The 13,446-nt window shown below is 42.8% G+C and overlaps 1 protein-coding gene across 6 annotated transcripts in view; it reads right to left on the minus strand.

The window, feature by feature from the left end:
- Positions 1-436: 436 nt before the first annotated feature.
- The window catches only part of klhl32 (kelch-like family member 32), a 30,443-nt gene continuing 17,433 nt past the window's right edge, over positions 437-13,446 (minus strand). For 3 of the 6 annotated variants that reach the window (XM_034612157.1, XM_034612156.1, XM_034612159.1), the window contains 6 exons: positions 10,498-10,713; positions 6,830-7,556; positions 6,238-6,296; positions 3,961-4,162; positions 2,583-2,677; positions 437-696 (listed from right to left, as the gene is read on the minus strand). In XM_034612157.1, the coding sequence (XP_034468048.1) occupies positions 535-696; positions 2,583-2,677; positions 3,961-4,162; positions 6,238-6,296; positions 6,830-7,556; positions 10,498-10,713 (1,461 nt within the window). In that variant the 3' untranslated portion in view covers positions 437-534. The remainder of the gene's footprint in view (positions 697-2,582; positions 2,678-3,960; positions 4,163-6,237; positions 6,297-6,829; positions 7,557-10,497; positions 10,714-13,446) is intronic. The other 3 variants (XM_034612158.1, XR_004616594.1, XR_004616595.1) reach the window with 3 other exon arrangements.

Below are 13,446 nucleotides of genomic sequence, written 5' to 3' on the forward strand. Positions count from 1 at the left end.
GCAGCACATGTTTTCCAAGCCATCACGGTGATTATAGTGGTTTGATGGAGATGTTATTTAAGCTAGAAAAGCTCCTACATCTCTATTTTTAAAAAAATCTGCCGTTCACCTCAAGTCACTTCATTGGTAAACGGATAGGCATTTTGTTCCTGTCTTCATGGGGAATTAAAATCCCTCTGGAGTTATTTTTCTTTAACTTGCTCATTGCGTCTTCACTGGACATCACGAATGGCGTCTGTCTTTGGGGAAATACAGCAGTAATGCTATATTATTGTGACAGCTGCTTGTGTCTGAGTTTCCAGGAGCCTGCGAAATAACATGGCTCTTGTGGATCAGGAAAGTCATGTTATTACATTTGGATCTGAAAGAAATCCCATATGCACTCAGATGACCGAGGTGGCAGGTTCCGTGAATACTACGATCAGGTACATTTTCGTTCCATTTGCAAATACTGACTGTCCAGAGTTGAGCTGAGGCTCCTCCGTCCTCAAATTACTGTCTTCGTGTTCAGAGACACTTTTGTTCATCAGGGGTTTAAACAGCACCAATTCTGTGATGGGGGACTTGTAGAGTCTGCAGGTTTGGACAGGTGAAGTAAGGAGCAGGCAGGAAACAAGCTGCTATACCGTTGGAGGCGAATGGCAGCGTTGGCCCGTAGAAAACCTCCTCCTTCCCCTCTGTGCTCAGATCCAGCACCTGGAAATAAGATACAGGCATAGAAATATAAGGTTCTCCTCACAAAAAGCACAGTAGTTATAAATATGGCAGTGGTTTGTGCAACAATAGTAGTTTTTGGCCATGTTGTGGTGCTGTGGAAATGTTCTGATGGTCATTCAGTTCACCACTACCCCCAAAACTACGAGCTGGATCACCATGGTCCCCCATAGATGTTTCCCAATGACACTGGTGACTGACTGACTATAGCGTGGTGTCCATCCACTTGTATTTTAGCGTGAGATACTAATGAATGGAAGGATTGCCATGAAGTCTGGTACACGTCATGACATCCTCGGGATATTTTGATCCCTTGAATTCTAATCTAGAGCCATTATCAGGTCAAAATTTCAGTTTGTCCAATTCATTGGTTAATAGAACTACAGCTCCCATCAGCCTCAGCTGCACTTTGTATTTTCTTAGCTTCTTATGTTAGCATGCTCACATTTAGTGTGTTAGCAGCCTCCTCTGAATATGATGCGGGTTGAAGCTGGAGTATTTGTGGAGGATTAAAACCTTGATTTTTTTTTTAAATAAACAACCTGATTGTGTAATGTAAGCACTTTATTTACAGATGTAAATATTTAGTTAAACCACATACAAATGTTATTGTATAGTATTATTCTTTCCTATTTTTTTATAGTAAAGGGCAGTTGTAATGGTTCCAGTGCAAATTCATCAGTACAGATTGTGCGTTCATGTGGTGTCACGAAAATCACAGCCTGGGAAAATCACCATCTTAAGACGGAGCAACTCTGAGAGTCAGCGACATTTCAGGTTGCCAAGTTGCTGATGTCACCACTTATAAATCAGTTAATATGATTTTACAATCAGCTTTACATAGTAGCGCCGAGGAATAAAAGATAACTGTGGTCTCTTGCAAACTGTGTGTCCAGCTCTCACAAGCACCTACCACCACACTTTTTAGCCAATAGAGACATTTTTATGATTCACTTGCATACATTGAATATGTATATGCCTGTCACACCTGATTCTTTTTCTTTGCTCTTAGTTAATACGCAAATATTGGAAAGAGGTGTCAAGGTGTTGTTTAAACACTACATATAAATATAACACATTATGTTTACAGTGTCCATGTTTCTTTCCACATTTAACAACTTAACTCTGGAAAAGGGAGCATGTGAATACAGAGTCTCCAAATCAATTTCTCTACAGTACAAATTACTGTTACAGTTACAGTTACTTTTACATTTGATTGGACTATCATTCAAATAAATATCTTGACACAGTTAATAATATGTATTTATTTGTTACTACAGTAGTATTATTTGACTGACAAACTATTTGGTAGTAATCTGGCCACACATTATCTTTATTATTATTATTGTAAATGGTCTGTATTTATATAGCACTTTTCTAGTCTTGATGACCACAAGCACTTTACATTACAGTTTGCCATTCACCCATTCACACACACATTCATACACTGCATCTATGGGCAGCACCTTTTTCCCAAGGACACTTCAGCATGCCACAGCCGCCCTTGTCTCAAACAAGCTAGATGTTTACTTGGTAATACGAAGCAACATTTCTTTACATTACAACAAAACATTTCAACATTGTCTGACACTTATTACACGTTCACTGCTGCTCTGTTGGCATTAGGGAAAAATAAAGCTGAAGGAAAAATACCTCTTTCCTCTGTCTGGGCCTTGACTCATTGTATAACAACCTCTATGATAACAACACAAGATGTATGTGGCAGGGGCTATTTATAATTTCTCTACTGCTGTTGAGCAGCATTAGAATAACTGAATTCATATTTACTTATTCATATCACACAGTGTCTGATCATTCTGAAGTATTGCAACAGTGGTGAAGGTAAATCTAACAGCATCATCTCCTACCTGAATGCACGCCAGAGGCTCGTTGGTCCAAATGGAGTACCCTCCAACCACATAGATCCTGTCATCATGGACCGCGATACCCGACTCATTCTGACCTGGGGAGGACAGAGCAGACACAATGCTTCACTGTGCCAAGCAGAGGGCATTCTGACAATATGACTTCCACATCCCCCAGGGAGCAGAGAGGGAGATAAATAGAGAAAGATGGGGCGAGGGCGGGAGTGTACGGAGAGCTAAGATTGAGCCGCTGCTCTCTTTCCTTTGACTTTGTCTCACACTTGTACAGATACAACAGGAGGTAGGAAATGTAAGGTCACCTGAACTTTACACCCTGGGAGTCTTCTTTAAACATTATAGCAGTGTAATATGACATATACTTATTATGACCACATCCTACAGTATAGGCGTGAGAGATTGTCTACAGTGCCTATGCTCCATCCACATAGTGGAACTGTACTGACTGTGTTTTTATTACCTCCATCAAGGGGATTAGGTTTTTATTGCTGTTTGTTCTGTAAACAGGATTATTCAAAAGATTACTGAGCCGATTTTATGGTAACTTGGTAAAGGGTGGGCTGTGGGCCAAGGGAGATCCCACTAAAATGTAATGTGTATAAGGACAAAGAGACGGATCCAGGAATTTAGCTTGATCACTTTTTTCAACATTGAAGAAATAATGCTATATAAATAATCTCTATGAAAAAAAATCAGTACCAATTCTGAAGGAAATATAAAGCTCTTTAGCTGCTAAATACACATCAGTGTAGAAAAGTACAACATTATGAGAATAAAGTCAATGTTACGAGAAAAAAATCTAAATTTGACGAGAATAAAGTTTAAATTACAATCAAACTAGTAATATTACAAAGAGGTCATTCGACAAAAATAAAGTTGTAATTTTATGAGAATAAAGAAAATAACATATTTAAAGAAATGAGCAGTAAGGAGAACCTGTGCTTGCCAGAGTTCCACCTCTTCTGGGTCTCAGGTTTCTTTGGCCCTAATCGTACCCAAGAGTTGAAGAAAACTGCGGGTAATAATTCTCTGGGTCTGTCACTACAAGCAGCCTCACATACAAGTAAAAGGGTTTAATGTAAAAAAGATTGATACCATTTTCATGTTTGCTATTATAAAATAATGTGTGGGACTGCTTCTTGGGGAAGTTGCCAAACAACCAGCATGGACAGATGTTCTTACATGTGGACAGTGCCCAGTGTTTATGCTAAGTTAAGCTAATGGTCTCCAGACTGTAGCTTCATATTAAGTTTTCAGACATTAGAGTATCAATCTTCTCATCACACTTTCATCAGGAATGTGTGTAATGAAATCATCTGTGTGAGAATTTCAGGTGCATGTTCACATGTGGGGGTTCCTTTACTTCGCCCACCCGTGAGGAGGCTGAAGGAGCAGCGAGTCCACTGGTCCAGGTCCATGTTGTAAGAGTCGATGTGGCGGACGAGGATGCGGTCGTTGTTGTAATCCAGGTCGTTACCGCCGAGCACGTAGAGCTGCCTCCTCACTGCCGCCATGACGTGGTAAACTCGCCTCTGCAGCATGGGACTGCGGGCCAACCACTGGTCCTGGGGAGGAGGAGGTGGAGAGTGGACGAGGTGGTTAAAGCAGATGGAAGCGAAGGAAAGAAAAGACGGGAGAAAATGATGCGATGCAGAAGAGACGGAGGTGAGACATGGTGCGAAGAGGGAGGGAGGGAGGGAGAGAGAGGGTGGGAAGAGAAGGAGGATGAAGAAGATTAATATTTAAGCATATCCATGCATGGGTAATTGATGTATGCTCAGTGCTAGATAAATAACGTGACACTAGAGCGCTGGTTTGTACTAATGACTTCCCTCCCTATTTCTAATCATATGTTTCAGCCACTCCATTTTACACCGAGGATCCCTGCTCATTTCACTAAGTGTGCTGAAGCTTATTTTGTGTCAGTGAGTGTGTGTGTGTGTGTGTGTGTGTGTGTGTGTGTGTGTGTGTGTGTGTGTGTGTGTGTGTGTGTGTGTGTGTGTGTGTGTGTGTGTGTGTGAGAGAGAGTGAGTGCTTGATTGAGGCAGAGAATAAGAGTGTGTTTGTGTGTGTGTGTGTGCTGGGAGCTGACGGGTGGCCATCTGTTGAGGGTAGAGTGGGTGGGGGGTTGCTGTTGCTCTGGCAGGTGAATGTAGATTCATGGTGAATACAAATGAGACTCTCTCCCTCTCTTTTTCACTCACTGCCGCGCTTCCAATGCCGACACGTACAAACACAGACCCATATGGATATGCACCTTACACTTCTATATACTCTGCATACCTCCATACTATATACGGCCTCACCTAGATCCAGGCCTCTTCAACATCTGGCTCATAACATACACACAAACAGAATCTGCAGCTAAACACATTCCACTGTGGTGAGCTGTGTGTGGGTATTACATAAATGATATAAACGCATCCCCGATGCACTGAAAGACAAGTTAAAGGTATGTCTATATCATTGTTCACTTTTTATTTAGGATCAAAGGTCATAACCTATGGAAGCATTTACATTCAAGGAGCAGCAGCACCAGTAAGCATGAATAATTACCCACAGCTCACTGATTATATTCTAACGTATAAGATGCAGAGTTTCAAAAAAGTGAATCTAGTTTTCTTATTTTCCTGGGTGCCTTTGGTTTCAATTATTTCCCATATGGTGTGAAAATCAATTAGCAGACCCCGGCCTGTTGTGTAATCCATCACAGTGAACACAAGGTCTGCATTCATGTTCGGAAAAAAGACCTTGTTGTTACACTGATGTAGCTTGAGTGTCGATTTAAACCTCACAACAGTAATAGTGCTCTGTCAGAAATTCAAGCAGACTAAACATAAACTGTAAACTCAATTATATCTATAAACATAGGCCAATACTGCAAATGTGTCTCAGAGGACAATACAGTCTGAAAGACATACTCCCCCATCAAATGTTTTACAGTGGAAAAATACAGGAGAGTCAGAGAGGAGGGGAAGCTCCTCTAGGACCCACAGACATGATACTGTTCACTATGCACTGTAGGTAGACAGAGCAGCAGCAGCAGAAATAATGAATGGAGGAACAGCTACACATGGGGCGTTGGGAAGAATTGTATCACCGGACTGACTGATGTTTTGGCACTGAGAGGTTGTTCTTAATAGTTTTAGTGCTGCTAAAGTTCTGACCCTTTATGTTCAGAAATACAATGAACCCAATGGCTGTCTGTGAGAAAATACATTAAAACCTTTGTTAAATATTCTATTTTTTGTTTAGTAAAAATAGAAATCTGTTTCTTTGGCACAATTGATGAGTCAAAAGCAAATATTAGTGTTCGCTTGGAGTCCTGTCAAAGACGACCCCATGAATCCCTATGGACTGTGGCTACAGGAAACACAGTGACCAAACCCTGTAAACCCGTACAGACAAAACTATGTGTTCACAGAGAACTCAGTGGAATGTGGAGTTTGATTGTATTTCTCTTTTGGGACCATTAAACATCTCTGTCACATGACACAGTTAATTGATCCATTGTTAATATAAAAAGTTGGTAATAACACCTTCTGATTCTCTGCACAGAATGCTTTCAAATATGGTCAGCAGTAACCCACTATAGTAGACTGTTTGTGGACTTGAATTTTGGTGTAAACTTTGTTGTTACCTGCTCTGGTTCGTACACCATTAGTCGATTCTGGTACTGAGCTGTGTTTGTCACCCCACCTGAAACACAGAGGAGCAGCAGGCTGGGCTTTAATCACAGAGTAATACAAATATGCACTAAGCAGTGTTCTACACCTCTGCCAAGGGGGTCATGTTTTCGTCTGGGTATGTTTGTTTGTTAGCAGGGTGACACAAAAACTACTCAACCAACTTCCATGAATTTTTGCGGAGGGGTGGGGAATTAGCCGAGGAAGAACTCATAAGATTTCGATGTGGATCCGGATCAGGGGGCAGATCCAGGATTTTTTTCCGCTGTCTCCAACATTGTGATATGACGTTTTTCAACAATTACCTTTTATTTCTCTGAGAATAATTCATAGATGTTGATGAAAAAAATCTGACATGTTTAGGGGACAGATATTTATGCACGTGTGTAATTTGGTGCAGATATAAATCTGGATCTAGTGAATTTAAATGTGGTTTCATAACTGACTGTTGGGCCTGGGCAGAGGTATGAGCACGTCTTACATGTGTAAGTACAGGTGTGTGTAGAACTATGTAGAAGTGGAGTCCTTCTTCCCTTCATCATGTACCTGAGACCCAGAGAAGGTTGTCAGCCACACAGCCAGCGTGACAGGACAGTGAACGGTCAAAGGGTTGGACAAACATCCATTTGTTCTTCTTGGGACAGTAGCGCTCCACAGAAGGCAGCACCTGCCGCAGCTCGTTCCTGCCCCCAACTGCGTACAGGTACTGACCCAGAGCTCCAAGGACAAAGTGCTCTCTGCAGGCCTTCATGGGGGCTATCTCAGTCCACCGGTTGCCCCTGGGGTCGTACCTACAGGCAGTCCTCACGGCACACGTCCTCCCGGTGGCATGCTCCACCTCACCGCCCACAACAAATAAGAAATTCCCCATTACAGCCACGCAGTGGTGGCTGCGGCCAGTGGGCATTGGCGCCAGCTCGCTCCAATTCGACCCACCTGCAACACGTACATGCTCCTGCGCAGCTGGGTTGAAGTACCGCAGCTCCCTGACTCTGCTCACCTCCCGCTTCCGCCCGCCAGCTATGTAGAGGGTGAGCGACTGGAAGCGGGGCCTGGTGCGGGCTGACTGGTGGAGAGGCTGGGCAAAGGTGGAGTGGTTATAGTCCAGGGCCTCGTCCACCAGGGCGGCAGCAGTAGGGCTGGATTGGACCAGAGGGTGGCTATGAGCAAGGTGGTGCAGGGTGGGGACGTCCATCAGGCCATAGCGGACATGTTGTAGAAGATCCTCAGTGTACTGGTATCGGCAGTCATGTTCCAACCACAGAACGACCAACTGTAGGCAGAGAGAAAAAGAAGAACAATTATGGACTGTTCCAAAAGTCATTCATAAAATGGAGAGGGGATAGCGCTGTCATATAGTTAGTCTATAACATAATTAAAGTTTAGAATGACCACTTCATTAAAAACAGAGTGAAAAGAAATTGACCATTTTGTCGTTTTCCATAAATTTTCTATGTCAAAATTAAATTTGAGAATTTGTGGATGTCAAACTTAGAATTCCATCAAACTTAAACCCTTTGTGCTTTACCTCCTTTATTTATACTGGTAGATTCATTGAATATATTCAATACGGTTGTGATGTTATTATGACATGTTAGGATGGTGGAGGCTGCTGTACTTTTTTAAATCAGGGGATAGTTGCAAAATAGATTCATAACTCTGAGGATTGTCTTGCGTTTTTTTAAATATACAAAAATATCAGCTATATCAGCTGGTTCCTTCTCCCAATAATTTCCACATAGTCCCTTAAACGGAGAGAAAAAAGGAAAGGGAGTTAGGAACAGAGAGAAGGAGGAAGGAATAAAGGGCATGAGAGGAAGGGAAAGGAAAAGGAAAAAAAGAGACAGCTTGGAGTCAGTAATTAAAGGAATGAAAGATTAGAGGAATGAGCGAGAAGGTGGAAAACAAAAGAAGTGAAGGACTGATAATCATAATTGTCTTTCTAGACACCTATAGGTCACTATGGCAAGGCTGAGGCAAGCTACCACTGCATCACACGCACGCACGCACGCACACACACACACACACACACACACACACACACACACACACACACACACACACACACACACATACACACACACACACACACACACACACACACACACACACACACACACACACGCATTTATTAATCAGTAGCATTCAATATACAAACTGTAAATATCCACAGGCATCCTCTGTTTAATGCAGACAAACTGGCTTCCAGAGAGGGGATTTAATTGAACTTGAGAGCAGTGCAAGGTTATTTAGCTGCAACGAGGTGTGAATGTGGGCGAGATGACTGGGGATCACTGATGCCATTATCAGGAAAAACAAAGTGGTTTTTCACATAATCAGTGCAGAGACTGAGAACTTAGAACTGTGGAACAAAGGCGAGTTATGGATTCAGTGGAGACCAACAACAAGGATGACCATGGACGAATCAAACATTTGGATACAACTCCCAGTATTACAACAGAAACAGCATTTGGTGTATGAAGTATGAACAAATACTCTGCGTGTATACGTTGTCTCACCTATCTAAACCAAACTGCCATACCTTTATTCCCCCTTCAATCCACTCCAACATTGTGCATATGCAACAAACATGCAAGTCAGGATTGTGTTTTTGTGGAATCTGTGCCACTCTCCTGTCTCTACCTCTGTTTCTCTATCGCTCAGCCCGCCTCTCTCTCGTCATAGCTCTGAAGTGACAGCGTGTGCATTTGTGTGAGTGTGAATGTGTGTGTGTGTGTCTCTGTGTCTGTGTGTGTGTGTCTGTGTCTGTGTGTGCGTGTGCGTGCGTGCGTGTGTGTGTGCGTGCGTGCACATGTGTGTGCGTGTGCACTACGGCAGCTGACTGTGAAGGTCACGCTGCATCACACAACTTCCTCAGGGCACAGAATAAATCAACTCCTTCTCCCTCCTTCCCCTCCGTACTGAGAGAGAAAGTGGGATAGTGTGTGTGTGTGTGTGTGTGTGCGTCTGAAAATGAGAGAGTGAGGGAAAGAGATAGTGAGGGAGAAAACGTAAAGGGAGGGGGGAAGCTACAGAGAGACAGAGCAAAGGATGGCAAGAAAGAAGGGAGAGTAGAAAAAAAACATCCCCCAAAAAAACAAAGCCAGAGAAAATGTGATTTCCAGGGCGTGAGAGACCCGAAGAAAACTCTGAGTGACAATGATTGACGTCCAAGCTATATCTGTCCTGTATTGGTTTGCATACCCCCCCCAACCATGCCACGCACCCCCCTAACTCTTTGGAACGGCAGCCCCCTCTTCGTCGTTCGCTTCCGTCTGATGCCCAAATTAACCTTCTGGGCGAAGTGAAGGAGGCCCAAAGCAGCCTAATCAGAGGCTGATTATGGCGGCGGCGGCTGGCTAAAGGGTCAGGGTAATTGTGCCATCAGAGGCCTGATTGTTTTCAATCAGACGGGCGGCCGAGTGACAGCTGGGGGATTGGGGCCCTGATGGAGCCGCGGTGGGCCTAATCAGAGAAGAGAAGGGGAGAAAAGACAGAGAGAGAGAGAGAGAGAGCGGGAGGGAGATCTGAGGGGGTGAGTGGGGCGGTGGGAGGATGGGAGGCTGATTGGTGCAAATGAACAGTCAAAACGGCAAGTTCCCAACTTGCACTGCCGCTTCACTCCCCGCCAGTTCATCATACACACACACACACACACACACACATACACACATCAATGCATGGATTGACAGTCTATCACACATGTTGGCACACAGTAAGAAACAGTCCTTCATGTTGCTTTCCCTCACTCATGTAAACAAACAGTATATGATTGTGTATCAGTCTGAGTTAGCTATATGTTGTGACCATGCATTTGTGTTTGTGTGTTTAAACTTACAAGCAGAGATGATTTCTCAGTTTATTTTTAATCAAAACATCACCTCAACACTACACCTTAACACTGCATCTCCCCATTTCTCTAGTTGCAACAAAATCCTGTAACCACACACACACACACACACACACACACACACACACACACACACACACACACACACACACACACACACACACACACACAGAGTCGTGTCTTCATGACTTCAGACGACATGACATTGACTTACATAAATTTTACTGGAGATTTACTCTGACCTTAACCATAGTTATGGGGACTTGACAAGTATTATAATAATAATGTGACCATGTTAACCGATTTTGGTCCCCACAACATGAGTAATACCTGGACCACACACACACACACACACACTCAGTACCTTCCATATCTCCTCCTCACTCAGGGAGGTGAGGCGGTCACTCTTCAGCACCTCCCTGAGGAGGCGGTAAGGCAGCTGCAGGGCCTCGTCCTGCCGGTTCTGGCTCAGCTCAGACAGATGTTCCACCAGGAAGCCCACCACGGCGTCCTCCAGGGCCGGGAGGTGAAACAGGTCAGCCACGCGGTACAGCTCCAGGTAGTTCACACTGCTCAGTTCCTGCGGGAGGGACACATATGAATAAACATACATGTGGACTGCACGTCTTCACCATTTGCATAAGTTGAAAGGATGCGGAGGCAGCTGTCAGACCACATGATGTCAAAATACACTGAGGCAGTTAATGAAGATAAGGTTCCCTATAAAGGTAGTAGCCTGGCAATAACACCTGAAACCCCCATTCAGAAAATCTGTGAAACTGTTCAAACTTCATATACCACTCTGTCCCTTCCCCTCTAAAATCTGAATGACCTAAACCGTTTCCATTGTGTGTGGACAAACACTTCATTGTCTGATCTAAAGTGTTTTTTGTTTCAGTTAAGATTCCCTCTCAGTACTTAAAAACAGCAAAAAACGATATACTAAATATTTCAAATTTGCTGGGAGGCTCCTTTAGGCAAACCATAACCCTTAGGCAATATTCCACACCTAGTGATTTAGTCTTTGATTTCCTGTAGACTTGATCCTATAAGAATATCTCACATCTATGCAACATTTACAATATACCATATATATGTATACTGTATGTGAAAGGATTTCATGGCTGTGGTTGATTGACAGCATCACCGACAGGAGGAGAGAGACACAGAGAGTTGGGGTCTGAGGTCTGACTAGTGGAATAACACTGCCATCTTCTGGCAGTCCTTCGGCACATACATTACAAACATGCATTAGTGAGGACATTCCCTTTGCTACCATTCACTTTAAAGGGACAGTTCACCGAAAAATATCATTATCTACTCACCACTATGCTAATGGAGGGGTGGGTAAAGTGTTTGAGTCCATAAAACACTTCTGGAGTTTCAGGGGTAAACATTGTTGCAGCCAAATAAAATAAAATTGAAGTCAATGGTGACTCTTTCTTCAAGCGTAAATAAAGAAAACATAACATGCCTCCATAATGCTCCTGTGATGTCATCTAAGCATCTGTAGACCCCGACATTCACATTCGACCTGAAACGGCGTCATTTACACCATGTGTTTAGCCCCACTGCACACATGCTCTCTCCCAAGGGCACGTGCGCGGTAGCATTGCTACTTCCGGTAGCCGACATTTGTGTAAATGACGCTGTTTCTAGTCAAATTCGAATGTCAGGGCTTTCGGACACTTGGATGACACCACAGGAGCAGTATGGAGGCATTTTATGTTTTATATCTGCTGCTTTATTATGTCTGAAGAAGGAGTCCCCAGTTACTTCCATTGTATTGGACTTGGCTGCAACACTGTTTACCCCTGAGACTCCAGCAGTGTTTAGTGGACTCCACCCCTCCATCGGCATAGTGGAGAGTAGATGATGAGTGAATTTTCATTTTTCCTGAAACCACTCACCATCTAAAGATGTTGTGTTGCACTGAAAACCACTACATCTACATGTTACTACAACTGCTGTGCTACAGAAAAAGTATGCAGTGTACTTTATTTTGAAAAGACATTGAGGGTGGTTAATAAATGTTAAAATGCTGACTGTACAAATAGCAAAATCAACTGTGACACACACCTAAGCAGTCCAAATGTTGCATTAGAGTCCTGTCAGCTAAAGGACTTCTTGTGATACACAGAGCAAGTGTGGTATTGATCCATTCGTCAGTATCCAATGAGCAGAACTCTGCACATCAGCATCTGTCATATTGGTGGATGGAGATGGGGGATCCTGACTAGCTGATGTATCTCCTTTTCAATCAGTGTGTATTGGGAAATCAATGTTATTAGCCGGGGTCTGACTTTCTATTATCTACTCAAACTAAGCAGCAGACACCAGCAGTCAGCTGACCTGACTTGTGACTAGCGCAGGCAGGAGCAGAGTTAATCTGATTAAGAGATGACCAAGCAGAAAACTCGTGACTTATTCAATAGTGTGTTGTTGTTTATAATTTGCTGATCAACACAAACCAACAGACATGAGGTTTTTGTGACCACCAGATGGCACATTAGAGCAAGGTTTACCATTGTGATGTAACTGTCACTTTGGTTTTACAATTATATCATCGAATGTATATAGTATTCTATTAGATTGTTTATATTGAGCTCTTTAATTTAATTAAAATTTACTTTATTCAAATCCCTATGACATTGCTCTTAAACCATTGCATTGCTGAGCTGAACTGTCCTTCTCATCCAACACTTTGTACCGTTGACCCTGTGTGAACTAACATATGCACAATCCCTTTTCTGGTGTTTACAATATTTCTATATTTTATATTGCTTCCTTTTTTATATATTTATTGATATAGTTATTTTATGCTAAACACACAACAGCAAATTCCTTGTATGTATAAACGCACTGGGCAATAAACCCTAATTCTGATTCTGATATGACGAAAGAACTAGAAACTTGAAACTGTAGGAGCTTCAATGACAAAATACTGAATAAATAATAATAAATAGATAAATTAGAGTCGGGTGACAGGGATCTAAGGACACTATAACCATGCACGAGCTGCAATCAGTACTATAGAGTCTAATTAAGTGATTCTAAAACCACTTCAAAATGTATGGGCTTCAAATATCAAACTGTGTATAAAATGACTTGAGTGATTCTGTAACAACCTCAGCCTGATTTGTTTTTATCTCCAGCAGCTTCTGGCCGTATTTACCCAGAGGCCACTAGGCCAACTGTGCCTCTGTTCCAGCAGATCCACAAGTCAATGGTGTGTCCTCGATCTCAAGGAGATCAGACACCTAAGCTAACAGTGACCCACCCTGCCAAACTGTACTTGAGCAATACACTGAAT

This window comes from Hippoglossus hippoglossus, chromosome 16, assembly GCF_009819705.1.
Source record: "Hippoglossus hippoglossus isolate fHipHip1 chromosome 16, fHipHip1.pri, whole genome shotgun sequence".
NCBI classification, from domain to species: Eukaryota; Metazoa; Chordata; class Actinopteri; order Pleuronectiformes; family Pleuronectidae; genus Hippoglossus; species Hippoglossus hippoglossus.